General features: G+C 45.7%; 1 protein-coding gene across 2 annotated transcripts in view; it reads right to left on the reverse strand.

The window, feature by feature from the left end:
• Nucleotides 1–15,314, reverse strand: part of ETAA1 (ETAA1 activator of ATR kinase) — a 49,238-nt gene that overhangs the window by 15,922 nt on the left and 18,002 nt on the right. For both annotated transcript variants that reach the window (XM_033937470.1, XM_033937469.1), the window contains exon 5: nucleotides 3,021–5,194. In XM_033937470.1, the coding sequence (XP_033793361.1) occupies nucleotides 3,021–5,194 (2,174 nt within the window). The remainder of the gene's footprint in view (nucleotides 1–3,020; nucleotides 5,195–15,314) is intronic.

Consider the following 15,314-nt stretch of genomic DNA (forward strand, 5'->3'; position numbering starts at 1 on the left):
CTGTTTAATTGCAATGCTTCAATTGGCCTTTTTGAAGACATCACTCCAATTAGGTTCACTCTCCAAAGGATATGGCAAGGATCACCAATCTCCCTCATTCACCTCCAGTCTTGGGATATACAAGTATCACGTGAGTCAATGAGGGAGAGAGGCAAACCACGCCTCTACCCCATCGGTTCCTAGCTTCATGATGTACAAGTGCTGCACAGTTCCTTATCACCTATAAAGACATAGGAAAAGTAGAGAAATAGGGCACATCTTATTCTGAACACTTTACTATGCCTTCCTCTTCACTTGAAAGGCACAGAAAATGGCTGTGTCATCATGCATGTGTAAGGCTCTTTCACTTGCTGATAGGACAGATGTTATAAAAAGATTGGATAAAGAAAGTCAGGCTTCCATTGCCAAGTTTATAGGGAGCATCCAAGCCAATCTTATGCACTGAGAGGCAGAACAAATTTCTTGAGGATTGGCAGACCACCACCAATCCTGAAAGAAAAGACAAGAGAGCTGGAAAAGTAGAAGATATGGAAGAAGCTGCTTTTCACAAACAAGAATTAGACAGCTTCCTATCAGTGGTCCTCTGTTATTGGATCAGGCCAATAATTGGCAAAAAAAACCTTGGATTGGTCAGTTTTAGTACAACTGTTAGGTGGTTGGAGAGACATCATCTAGTTCAAGAAACAGCATGGTGAAACATTAAAAATATAAGAATAGCCATACTGGGTCAGGCCAATGGTCCATCTAGACCAGTTTCCTGTTTCCAACAGAGGCCAATCCAGGTTACAAGTACCTGGCAGAAACCCAGATAGTAGCAACATTCCATGCTACTGATCCCAAGACAAAGAGTGGCTTCCTCATGTCTGTCTCAATAGCAAACTAGTTTAACAAGATGAAGACAAGTTAGGTGCAGCAAGATGGGTAACAAATGTTCTACCTGGCAACATGAAAAATTACAAACCATGTGACATTTTTAATACAGATGAAACAAGTCTTTACTGGAGGGCAATTCCAAATGGGATAGTGACACTCACGCAGGCTGAGGTGGCTGGAATAAAAGTGCCAAAGGACAAACCGACACTGCTAATATGCCCATGAATAAAAGTGAAAGTTAGAGCCACTGACAATCAGGAAAAGTAAACAGCCACATTGTTTCAACAATGTTAAACTGCTTCCAGTGGCATATGAGGCAAACAAAATGCTTAGATGACTGGAGAAATTGGCTATAACAGAATGCAAAGGCAGAAGCATGAAATTCTGATGAGACAACTGAACAGCACACAGTAAAGACAGACTATCAAATATTAAGTTTGTGTTTCAACCACCCAACACAACTTCTCTTATTCAACTGATGGATCAGGGTATCATAGCCACTTCAAGATGCATTACAGGGTACTGGTGCTATGCCAATTGATAAGCACAATGGATAATGATGTTAACATTTACAAGTGAGTTGCTGAGATGACTTGCAAGTTTAGCCTACTGGACTCACTACAAATGCAGAAGACAGCTTGGCGTTGTGTTATCCAGAGTGCAATTGCTGACTGCTACAGTCGAGCTAGCTTTGTGAAAGAATACTATGATGAAAATCCTGCCTTCTCCGTAGTAAACACAGATGAGCTGCCTGTGGATCTCTCAGTCTCAGCTGAGTTTGATCGTTATGTGGCAGTTGATGATGACCTGCACTCATCTGCCATTATAAAAACAATGCTGAAATTTTACCAGATCTACAGTTTTCAGATAAGGATGTTGGAGACCCTAATGATGAGCACACAACGCAATTCTCATCAACTGAAACTCTGGAATGAGGGAGAGACATAGGCTGAAATTGAAAGGGGACAGATTCAGAAGTATCCTCAGAAAATACTTTTTCACGGAAAAGATGATAAATGCATGGGAATGGTCTCCCTCTGAAGGTAATGCAGAGGAGAAAAAAAGTAAATTCAAGAAAACTTAGGACAAGTACATTGGATCTCTAAAGGCAAGGAAGGGATATTAGATGGCATAAATATGCTCTTTCTCGGCTTTCATTTTTCTGTTTCTATGTTTCTAAATGGGCCTTACCATCATTATGTGTTTTCATATTCTCTGTTTCTATGATTTAAAACAAACAAAAAAAGGACAAGAAATATACTTACAAGAATTAAGAAAGTTGTAAGTTGAAATTCTGAGAACCTAATACTAAGGCCCCCTTTTTATCAAGATGTGTTAGGGTTTTTTATTGCCAGCCACTGCAGTAAAAGTTCTGACGCTCATAGAATTCCTATGAGCGTTGGAGCTTTTACGTCTGCGGATAAAAAAACCTTTATGAGCTTGATAAAAAGGGGCCTAAATGTTTTCCCCATTCTGTTTCTATGGGCAACAATGTAAACAAACAAACAAAAAGTCATTCTCAATGATAAATTCTGAACCAGTTATTTTCAGCTTTTATTTCCTAACAACTCTACTTTTCCAAAGGAAACTAGGAATTTTACACTAGTGTCCACAGATATAATCAGGTAAATATTCAGAGAGAGTTATATGTTTATTGGCTGCTGGGAAATGTAATTCCTCTAACTGCCAGTTTTCAAAAGCTTTATACTGAATGTCAGAAAAATAATTCTAATAGCATTGGCACTATCCTTATAGTGCCTGGGTAAAGTTAGGAAAGAGCATGAACACATACTGGAGCTCAGATGACCTCAAGTAAACTGCTAGGCCACACATATAGTGGCTGAATATTGCTGCCATATGTATAGCCAGCTGAAGTCATCCAATTACAAATATATGTATGTAGCATTGTTAAACAATCTCTATATCTACAGTATCTATATATACACACACAACACACATATGATTTGTATATATGTATAATTATGTGCTGTAATTGGCATTAAAAAAAAAAAAAAGATATAGTAGCTGCTGCCATTCGGCATTGACTCCAATACTTCTACATTGTTATACAAAGCTTAGAACTAATTAAGTTTCAATATTTGCTAACACATTCAAAATTTTTATGCATAAAAAAATGAAAAGCTTACCTTTTGTAGACTGTATAGAAGGCTCACAGTGATGCCTCTTAAGAGATGAATTCTGACTACTTTGTACAGTCTGATACAAAGGGATAGTTGACTGACACTGGCCTTTACCCAAATTCAAATTAGGTTCAGTTTGAAAGGTGCATTTTGAAAAAGTACTACCATGGTCAGTACGAACAGCAGTCAGCAGAGAGCTTTTAGTCTTTGTAAACGTGAACTTTGAAGGTAGTAATGATACTTTGTTAGCAAGTGGCCTGGCTGTGTTCTGTGAAATACTCTTGTCATGGCTGTAACTAAGTGAACAATTTTCAGAGGCAAAATGTTCTGCAGAATGAAATCTGTTTAGCTTTACTGGACCTTTATTGACTTTATTCCTCAACACACTAGGATTGGAGTTTTGGGAATTTAGAGATTTGTTCATTGCCAGTGAATGCTCAGTAACACCCATAGGATTTGCAGGTCTTACAGGTGATTTCCCAGGTTTTACTTCAGTTTCTTTTACAGTTTTGTTGTTTATCAATGTGTTGCTTTTAGAGAAAGAATTGTCCAGTGAAGAAACACTATGACTTCCATGTTTCAGTTGCATTGTTTGATAAATCTGTCCTGGTTTATTTATTGCTACTCCCATACTTGGATAAGAATTGCAACTGACAAGTACCTGCTCTATAAATGCATTTGTCGTCTTATTCCCCTGCATAACATCTTGGGTCTGAGTAATTTTTTCTATATCATCACATACTTGGTACAGCAAATCATCATCATCCTTTTCATTGGTTTCCCATACATTATCGAATTCACAAAATTTATTTAGAATTTCCTCGGAAAATTTAGGATCATTCCAGTCATCCAAAGGGGCAGGATTCTGGGTTATAGTCTCAGACTGATTTTGTTTACCTGTGTTTGTTTGGACTGCTAATATTCCTGGCCCAAAAGACTCTTTGTTAGTGGAATAATTTGATGACAACTGCTGAAAGCCAGTATGTATGTTATTATTACACTTTCCAGACTGTGAAGCATTAGAATAATAAGACTTAGAGACTAAAGATGATCCTTTTTCTGAAATGCCGAGATTGACACTACATTCTAGCAAATTATCAATCTTTGCACTTTTAACTGCAGGGTTGATTGAAATCTGAGATACAGTACTTGAAACTTTGTTTGCAGTACTTTTGTCACACAATATTTTTACAGCTTTAAAAGTACTCTCATTTTTCAGAGGGCTCCCTTTTATGTTTAGCTTATCTATTCCATCAATTGAGTTTGAAAAAGGCTTTGAAACATTATTCAAGCCCTCATTTGCTTTGCTGGGCACAAACTGTAAATGGTTTAATGGAGTTAAAAGAGTTTCACCAGCTATCCAAGAAGAACTTTCATTTGTTTTGGCTTTAATTTTACTGTTTTCTTTGGAAGCAAGTAAACTTCTGGATGGTTTAAGAAGTGGTAAATCTAAGGAAGTTGAAATTAGTTCAGGGTTTTGAGTAATCTGCATGATAAAAGAATCATCCTTTAGTAAGTCTTCATCCTTACTGCCCCATTCATCAAGCTCATCTTTCTTGGAAGGCACTGTATTCTGTATACTCGATTCTATTATTCCTGCCTTAGATGTTGTGTTTTCTTTTGATGTAAAGAGGGCCTTTTCATTCTTTGGAGTTTCTATCTGGATCAAACTTGGAAACGAAAGCAATGACTTTTGCTTGTGACACATATCTATAGAAATACATTGTTCTTCAGTTTTGGTTTGTTTAGAAACGTACTGGCTTTTCTCTCTTTGAGCAAATTTTTTTTCATGCGAGCTGTTGACTGATGCATCCAACATACTCTGGCTCAACCGTCCACTCAGTTTCTGAGTAGAACAATCAAAAATGGCATTGAAGGCAACTTCAGCTTCTTGGTCTATAGATTTCTGACTGCTCTTTTCATTGGGTTCTAACTGAGGTATGCCTGAGCTATGCTTGATTGGCTTTAAAGACAGAGCAATGTCTGCTTCAGGGATGTCATCTACAAATGCATGAAACTCTTGAATGTGTGCATCCTCATGTATATCATTATTTAAAGTTTTCATTTCTGAAATCAAGGTATGGTCTTCAATATCTTGATGCTGGACTGCATCTACCATGTTTCTATTAAATTGCTTAACAAACTGCATCAGTTCTTCTTCACCGTTTTTTAATTTAAGCCTGCCAACCAAAGATAAACATAAGAATTTAACAAAAAAAAATGCATTCTGCTTTACAGAATCAGATTTAAACAATACTATTTATAGAGTGAGATTAAAAAAATATTTATTCATTTATCCCCGACAGGTAGTAGGGTTGGTCCTGGAACAAATGCAGATCCAAAAAAGTCAAACCTTACTTATTACATTAGTCTCTATATTAGACTTAAACTATTTATAAAATCCTAATGGGTACCACCTGGCACTCTTAATGATTCCTGGCACTTTCACATACATAAAATACATGATATATCAGTTAAGCATTTATTAACATTACAGCTTAGAACTGCAACTACATTTTAAAACTTGCTCTCTGCTCTGAAGAGTAAGAAGGAGAAATTAGGTTCTTACCTGCTAAATTTTTTTTCTGTTAGCCTGTAGACCGGTACAGTTCCTTACGGATGGGTTATATCTCACTTTGAACAGCAGTGAGATATAAACCATCAAATTTTGATTGGAGTATATTAGCTGAGGCTCCCCCCTCCTGAGTCTACCAAATAGCCAAGCAGAACTAAGGAAACACTAACATGTAACAGTAAAAACACTCTGAACAGGAAGGTAAAACAACAAAACATATGGTAACAACTGTCGGAAAATGCATAGAACTAGAATCCTGCAGTGAAATGTCCCCACAGCTCACCAGCTATGCCAGCTGAGCCATAGCCGCTGTTCTTATATCTCCCCAGCACTAGAAAAATACTAGAACCCGCATAAAAGTAAAATCTGCACGCAAGCAAAAACCGCAATCACCGCATAAATACAAATATGGTGGGAAAACAGAAAGAAAAATAGCAGGTAAGAACCTAATTTCTCCTTCTGTGTCGCTTGATAGACCGGTACAGTTCGTTATGGATGGAACGTATCAAAGCAGTACGCTCACCGAACACTGCGTCCCGACGTGCCTAAACGTCCACATGTCTGACAAAGGAATGCAAGAAGACCAAACTGCAGACTTACAAATATCCATTGGAGGCACTAGAGAAGACTCAACCCAAGAAGCTGCCTGACCTCAAGTGGAATGAGCCGTGAGAAATTCCAGAACAGGCTTTTTCTGAAGAAGGTATGCAGAAGCAACCATCTCCTTGATCCAGCGCACAATGGTAGCCTTGGAAGTTCCATCTACCTTGCGAGGACCTGTTAAAAGGAGAAAGAAATGATCAAATTCCCTGAACACCTGGGTCCGCTGAACATAAGATCGAAGGACCCGGCAGACATCCAATTTGTGCAACTGTTTCTGCTCAGAAGAGCCCTCCCGAGGACTGATTGACATGAAAAGGAGAGACTACTTTTGGTAGAAAGGAAGGAACAGGCCGCAACACAATCCATTCCCTAGAGAACTCTAGGAAAGGAGACCTATAATAGAAAGCCTGCAGCTAAGAAACACGTCTAGCAGATGTATCGCCACCAAAAAGACCGCTTTAAGAGTAAGGCCATTCAACGTGCAGGCACCCAAAGGCTCGACAGGTAGATGCACCAACATGGACAAGACCAGATTAAGATCCCAAGATGGAGCAGATGGTCTAAGCAACTTGGCCGCCCGCAAAAAACGAATAACATCAAGAATGGTAGTCAAACGCTGACCTTGTAACAACCCACGAAAAGCAGACAAGCCCGCAAGCTAAACCCAGAGAGAAGACCAAGCCAACTCTAAGATGTTAGGCAAGGAAGCGCGAAGAGCTATCACCCACACGCAGCACACCACTCTTCAAAAATATGCCAAACACGCACATAAGCCCAAGATGTGGAAAGCCTCCGGGACCCCAAGAGGGTTGAGATCACTTTATCTGAATACCTCTTATTACCTAGGCTGTAAGACAAAAGGGACCCGAGTCGAACATTGGAAAGGGGCCCTGAGTCAGAAGATCTGTCAAGAGAGGCAGAGGATCCGCCACCAGATAGCGCACCAGGTCCGCATACCACAGACACCTGGGCTCAAAGCCACAAGGTACAGCGTGCTCGAAGCCAAGAGGTTCCTGGATCTCTCCCCAAAGGTCCAGGTCCTCATCAACAACATCCTGCTCCTTGTGACAAAAATCCTTGTCCCAAGGGGCACGAGGCCGCATGGACGAGAGAGGAGTACAAGGGGGGCAATACCAGAGCTGTCTGGGGCTGAACCGAAGATGTTGAGGGCAACCCCCCTCTACAACAAGACCACCGGAGTGGAAACAGGACCTCCAGCTGCAAGCACATAAGCCTTGCAAAGTGCTCAAAAAAATTTAGGGGGAAAAACCCCTGGCAGCCCCAAGGGACTCCCTGCCACAGCAGGGGACCCAGCACAAACTTGCCCCTGTTTTTCCAATACATCTGAGGACACTGAGATAATGGAGGTGTTTCCTGCCAAAACCAGAGCAGAAACCGCCAAAATCGGGGCTCCAGAGGCCTGTAGTGCCTGGGAAGTCTGAAATGTCCCAGACGCTAAAGCAGGCAAGCTGGCAGCAGCAGTAAAGGAATCCCAAGCTATAGCCGACTTGCAAGGCACTTGCAGCGGGGTTCCCTGGCCACTGGCACCTGATGCCAATGAGGATCCCCCACTGCTCCAGCCTGTACAACTTTGCACAGGACGGCCACGAGTGCCTCGCATCTGGAGCATAATAAGCATTTTTCCCCTAGAAAAACTCATTGTGTTTAAATGCTTCCTAGCTGGAAAAGAAGTGCCAGTTAGGTGAGAAAAGGAGAAATTAGGTTCTTACCTGCTAATTTACTTTCTTTTAGCTTCTCCAGACCAGTAGAGGTTAATCCTTACGAATGGTATATATCTAATCATGACCAGCAGGTGGAGACTGAAAACAAAACTTTGGGACAGTATATACTATCCTCCCTTCTCTATTTCCCTCAGTCTGCCGAATAGCCAAGCAGAACCAAGAACTGGAAAACAGGAAGAAAACAATACTCCGAACAGGAGTAACAAATAACATACCCAAATGCTGTTGGAAAATGCAGAGGAGAAATACCCGAAGGAAAATGTCCCCACAGCTCGCCAGCTAAGCCAGCCGAGCCACAGCCGCTGTTCTTTAATTCTCCCCGGCCCTAGAAAAATACTAGAACCCGCAGCAAAAAACAAAAACTGCCCGCGAAACAGCCCCAACAACAACAGACAGGGTGGGGACCTCTACTGGTCTGGAGAAGCTAAAAGAAAGTAAATTAGCAGGTAAGAACCTAATTTCTCCTTCTTTAGCACTCTCCAGACCAGTAGAGGTTAATCCTTACGAATGGGACGTACCAAAGCAGTCCCCTCACGGGCGGGACCCCCGAAGGGCCGATACCAGAACACGCTCACCGAACACCGCGTCCCGACGCGCCTGAACATCTACCCGATAATGCCTAACAAATGAATGCAAGGAGGACCAAACCGCAGCCTTACAAATATCCACCGGAGGCACGAGCGACGACTCAGCCCAAGAAGCCGCCTGACCCCGAGTGGAATGAGCCTTGAGAAACTCCGGAACTGGCTTCTGACTCAGAAGATAAGCGGAAGCAATCGTCTCCACACCACAGAGGACCCTATCAAGGCATTTGAAGACTTCAGGAGTGAGAGACACATTGAGAAGGAAGTCAGGGAGCTCGAGGAATTCATTGAGGAAGCATACAGGAGGAGGGTGGCAGAGAACGAACTCCAGATGAAGGATGAAGTTACACCAATATGGAAGGGGGAGCAAGAAGCAGATGACCTCAAAGAAGACAGCCACGGAGGAATACCACAAGAGGGGGAGAAATTGGCTAGTCGATGCCCAGAAGAGAGAGAGAAGCACACCGAGGACATTGACCTGAGACCGAAGCGAAAACTGAAGAAGGGAAAGTCAGCGATCCTAGTGGGAGACTCGATCCTGAGGCATGTGGACAGCCACATAGCAGGAGGGAGAGAGGATCGACTGGTGACCTGCCTCCCAGGAGCGAGAACCAAGGACATCGTGGACAAAATTGGGATGATCCTGGATGGAGCAGAGACGGAAGAGACCGCAGTAATGATCCACATCGGGACGAATGATGTCAGCAGGAGAGACTACAGAAGAGGCACGCTGATAGAACAGTTCAAGATTCTGGGAAGGAAGCTGAAGATGAGGACCCAGAAGATAGCATTCTCAGAGATCCTACCGGTACCGAGGGCAGATGTGAAAAGGCAGGAGGAACTACAATCAATAAATGCGTGGATGAGGAAATGGTGTGAGGAAGAAGGTTTCCACTTCGTGAGGAACTGGCCAACGTTCTGGGGCAAGAACAAGCTCTACAGGAGAGATGGACTGCACCTGAGCACAGCGGGAACAAGACTTCTAGCAAGCAACGTCATGAGAGGAATAGAACAGGCTTTAAACTAAAAGGAAGGGGAAAGCCGACAGTCGACCTAGAGTCGACGATTCGGAAGAAGGTATCCCATGAAGATACTAAGGGGAAAAAAGGCTGGGAAGAAGCAAGGGATAAATTACAGGAGTCGACTAACCCAGAAGAGGAGGTTAGAAAGAGTGCAGCAAAAGAGAAAACACCAAGGATCGAAGCACAGGGAAAGGTAGTGAAGACAAGAAAATGCCAGGACCTAAATTGCATATATACTAATGCAAGGAGCCTAAGCAACAAAATGGGGGAACTAGAGGCTTTGGCCAATGCAGAGGACATAGACATCATTGGAATCTCTGAAACATGGTGGAATGAGGAAAGCAAATGGGATACAGCACTGCCGGGGTACAAGCTCTATCGCCAGGACAGGTCAGGACAGAAAGGAGGTGGAATAGCCCTATACATAAAAGAAAGCATACAATCGACAAGAATGGACACAGTGGAGATGACCAACAAGCTGGAATCGCTATGGATTAAAATACCGGATAGGAAAGGACATGAAATAAAGATGGGCCTATACTATCGTCCACCCGGGCAAACCGGAGATATCGACAGAGAAATGGAAACCGAGATGAAGCGAGAATGCAAAAGTGGTTACACAGTTATTATGGGAGACTTCAACTACCCCGGGATAGACTGGAAACTTGGAAGCTCCAGATGCGCTAGAGAGACAGAATTTCTGGAGGCTACACAAGATTGTTTCATGGAGCAGCTTGTTAGAGAACCGACGAGAGGAAATGCCACTCTGGATCTAATCCTAAATGGGTTAATGGGCCCTGCAAAGGAAGTGGAAGTAATGGGACCGTTGGGAAACAGCGATCATAATATGATCAAGTTCAAAGTTGAAGTAGGAATACCGAAAGGAAAGAGAACCATAGCAACAACTTTCAACTTCAGGAAAGGAAACTATGAAGCAATGAGGGAAATGGTAAGTAAGAAACTTAGGAACACTTCCAAGAAATGGCAAACGGTAGAACATGCCTGGCTTTTTTTCAGGGACACGGTGAGCGAGGCGCAAAATTTGTACATACCCAGATTCAGAAAGGGGAGCAAAAAGAGTCGAACAAAAGACCCGGTATGGCTGACTAAAATAGTGAAGGAAGCGATAGGCAATAAGAAAAATTCATTCAGGAAATGGAAAAAGGACAAAACTGAGGGGAACTGGATGGAGCACAGGAAGTATCAAAAAGAATGTCACCGAGTGGTTCGAAAAGCCAAAAGAGAGTATGAAGAGAAGCTAGCCAGGGAGGCACGAAATTTCAAACCATTCTTCAGATATGTTAAAGGGAAACAGCCAGCTAGGGAGGAGGTGGGACCGCTGGATGATGGAGACAGGAAGGGGGTAGTGAAGGAGGAGAAAGAAGTCGCAGAAAGACTTAACATGTTCTTTTCGTCTGTATTTACGAACGAAGACACAACCAACTTACCGGAACCTGAGCAATTCTTCAATGGAAATGAAGTAGAAAAATTAACATCCATGGAAGTGAGCCTTGAAGATGTGCGCAGGCAGATAGAAAAACTAAAAACTGACAAATCCCCGGGTCCAGACGGAATCCATCCAAGGGTTCTGAAGGAATTAAAGGAGGAGATAGCAGAACTACTGCAGCAAGTTTGCAACCTATCCCTGAAAACAGGTGTGATACCAGAGGATTGGAAGATAGCCAACATCACGCCCATCTTCAAAAAGGGATCAAGAGGTGACCCGGGAAACTACAGACCTGTGAGTCTGACCTCGGTTCCGGGGAAAATGGCAGAAGCGCTGATAAAAGAAAACATCGATGAACATTTGGAAAGAAATGAACTTCTGATACCAAGCCAACATGGTTTCTGCAGGGGGAGATCGTGCTTAACTAACTTATTGCACTTCTTCGAAGGAATCAACAAACGGACGGATAAAGGAGACCCCATAGACATCGTATACCTAGATTTCCAAAAAGCCTTTGACAAGGTGCCTCACGAGCGTCTACTCCGGAAACTGAAGAACCATGGGGTGGACGGAGATGTGCATAGATGGATCAGAAACTGGTTGGCGGGTAGGAAACAGAGGGTAGGGGTGAAGGGCCACTACTCGGACTGGAAGAGGGTCACAAGTGGTGTTCCGCAGGGCTCGGTGCTCGGGCCACTACTATTTAATATATTCATAAATGATCTAGAAATAGGGACGACGTGTGAGATAATAAAATTTGCAGACGACACCAAACTATTCAGTGGAGCTCGGACTAAAGAGGACTGCGAAGAATTACAAAGGGACCTGAATAAACTAGGGGAATGGGCGACGAGATGGCAGATGAAGTTCAACGTTGAGAAATGTAAAGTACTGCATGTGGGAAGCAGAAACCTGAGGTACAACTATACGATGGGAGGGATGTTATTGAATGAGAGTACCCAGGAAAGGGACTTAGGGGTAATGGTGGACATGACAATGAAGCCGACGGCACAGTGCGCAGCGGCCGCTAAGAGAGCGAATAGAATGCTGGGTATAATCAAGAAGGGTATTTCAACCAGGACGAGAGAAGTTATTCTGCCGTTGTATCGGGCGATGGTGCGCCCACATCTGGAATACTGCGTCCAATATTGGTCGCCGTACCTTAAGAAGGATATGGCGATACTCGAGAGGGTTCAGAGGAGAGCGACACGTCTGATAAAAGGGATGGAAAACCTTCCATATGCTGAGAGATTGGAGAAACTGGGTCTCTTTTCCCTGGAGAAGAGGAGACTTAGAGGGGATATGATAGAGACTTATAAGATCATGAAGGGCATAGAGAGAGTAGAGAGGGACAGATTCTTCACACTTTCAAAAAATAAAAGAACAAGAGGGCATCTGGAAAAGTTGAAAGGGGACAGATTCAAAACAAATGCTAGGAAGTTCTTCTTTACCCAACGTGTGGTGGACACCTGGAATGCGCTTCCAGAGAATGTAATAGGGCAGAGTACGGTACTGGGATTTAAGAAAGGATTGGACGGTTTCCTGCTGGAAAAGAGGATAGAGGGGTATAAATAGAGGATTTCTGCACAGGTCCTGGACCTGTTGGGCCGCCGCGTGAGCGGACTGCTGGGCATGATGGACCTCAGGTCTGACCCAGCAGAGGCATTGCTTATGTTCTTATGTTATGTTCTCCTTGATCCAGCGCGCAATAGTAGCCTTAGAAGCTCCAGCCCCCCGACGAGGACCCGCCAGAAGGACAAAGAGATGATCGGAGCTCCGAAATTCCCGGGTCCTCTGCACATAAGCGCGGAGGACCCGACCGACATCCAACTTGCGCAGCTGCCGTTGCTCAGAAGAACCCTCCCGACTACCCAAGACCGGGAGGACCACCGATTGATTGACATGAAAAGGAGAAACTACTTTCGGCAGAAAGGAAGGAATAGGCCGCAAAACAACCCGCTCCCTCGAAAATTCCAGGAAGGGAGCCCTACAAGAGAAAGCCTGAAGCTCAGACACCCGCCTAGCGGAAGTAATGGCCACCAAAAAGACCGACTTCAGCGTGAGGTCCTTCAAAGAACAGCCATCCAACGGCTCGAAAGGCGGGCGCACCAGAACCGAAAGAACCAGATTGAGGTCCCAAGAGGGAATCGAGGGCCTTATGGGAGGCCTGAGCAACTTGGCCGCCCGAAGAAAGCGAATCACATCAGGAATGGCCGACAAACGCTGACCTGTCACCAACCCCCGAAAAGCCGACAGGGCCGCCAGTTGAACCCGGAGAGAAGACCAAGCCAGGCCTCTATCCAGGCCATCCTGCAAGAACTCTAAAATGTAAGGCAGGGAAGCGCGAAAAGAGACCACTCCCCGCGCCCGGCACCATTCCTCAAAAAGACGCCAAACCCGCACATAAGCCCGAGAGGTAGAAAGCCTCCGGGACCCCAAAAGTGTAGAGATCACCTTATCTGAATATCCCTTCTTACTCAGGCGGCCCCTTTCAAGAGCCAAGCCGTAAGACAAAAGGGAGACGGGTCGAACATGGGAATGGGACCCTGCACCAGAAGATCGCACACAAGAGGCAGAGGAAGAGGATCCGCCACCAGATGCCTCACCAGATCCGCATACCACGGACGACGAGGCCAATCCGGAGCCACCAACACCACCAGTCCCGGGTGGCGAACAATGCGAAGCAGTACTCTGCCCACTAATGGCCAAGGAGGGAACACATACAACAGCCCCTCCGTTGGCCACGGTTGGACCAGAGCATCCAGACCCTCGGCCAGACCGTCCCTGCGACGACTGAAGAAGCGGGGTACTTTGGCGTTGCCACTTGTGGCCATCAGATCCATCAGGGGCTGCCCCCAAGCCCGCACTATCAACTGAAACGCCCCGGCGCCGAGACACCACTCTCCTGGATCCAGGAAGTGACGACTGAGGAAGTCCGCCTGAACGTTTTCTACCCCGGCAATGTGAGAGGCTGAGAGGTCCAGAAGATGCGACTCCGCCCAAACCATGAGCTGAGCCGCCTCCTGCGCCACTTGAGTGCTCTTGGTGCCCCCCTGACGATTGACATAAGCCACCGCCGTGGCATTGTCCCTACAGGACTCTGACCGACTTGCCCAACAAAAGGGAGTGGAAAGCCAACAGCGCCAGCCGGACCGCTCTGGTCTCCAACACGTTGATCGACCAGGAGGCCTCCTCCGCGGACCAGGTACCCTGAGCTGAGTGACCCAGACACTGAGCCCCCCAACCCAGGAGACTCGCATCCGTAAGGAGCACCGTCCACTGCGGAAGATCCAGACCCACCCCCTGAACTAGGTGAGGGGTCTGGAGCCACCAACGCAGACTGCAGCACGCCAAGCCTCGCAGGGGAACCGGAACATCCATCCCGTGCCTCTGGGGAGACCACCTCCGGAGCAGAGCATACTGGAGAGGACGCATGTGGGCCCGCGCCCACCTCACCACGTCCAGGGACGCCGCCATCGACCCCAAGACCTGGAGGAAATCTCGCGCCCGAGGACACCGGGACGCCAAAAGCAGGCGAATCTGAGATTGCAATTTGCTCACCCGGGCCTCTGGGAGGATGACCTTCCCCAAGGAGGTGTCGAACAGCACCCCTAGGTACTCCAGACGCTGAGCCGGGACCAACCGACTCTTGGAAAGGTTGACCACCCAGCCCAGCGACCGGAGAAACTCCACCACCCGAGCCGTAACCCGGGAGCTTTCCTGCAACGACTTTGCCCGAATTAACCAGTCGCCAAGGTAGGGGTGTACCAGGATGCCCTCCGACCGTAAGGCTGCCGCGACGACCACCATCACCTTGGTGAACGTCCGGGGAGCCGTGGCCAGCCCAAAGGGAAGTGCACAGAACTGATAGTGCTGACCCAAGATCGCAAAGCGCAGGAAACGCTGATGAGAGGCCCGAATGGGAACATGCAAGTAGGCCTCCGTCAGATCGAGAGAAGTGAGAAACTCCCCCGGCTGAACCGCCAGAATGACCGACCGCAGAGTTTCCATACGGAAAGAGGGAATCTTGAGAGCCCTGTTGACCCCTTTCAAATCGAGGATGGGCCGAAAGGTCCCCTCCTTCTTGGGCACCACAAAGTAAATGGAGTACCTGCCCGTGCCCCACTCCAGAGGGGGCACTGGAACAACTGCCCTGAGATCTAGCAAGCGCTGAAGGGTCTGGCGAAAAGCCTGCGTCTTCCCAGGAGTCTGACATGGAGAAGCGAGGAAAAAGTCCGGCAGAGAGCGGGCGAACTCCAGGGCATAACCGTCCCGCACCACCTCCAGGACCCACTGATCGGACGTGATCTCGGCCCATTTGGGGAAA

This window comes from Geotrypetes seraphini, chromosome 3, assembly GCF_902459505.1.
Source record: "Geotrypetes seraphini chromosome 3, aGeoSer1.1, whole genome shotgun sequence".
Lineage (NCBI taxonomy): Eukaryota > Metazoa > Chordata > Amphibia > Gymnophiona > Dermophiidae > Geotrypetes > Geotrypetes seraphini.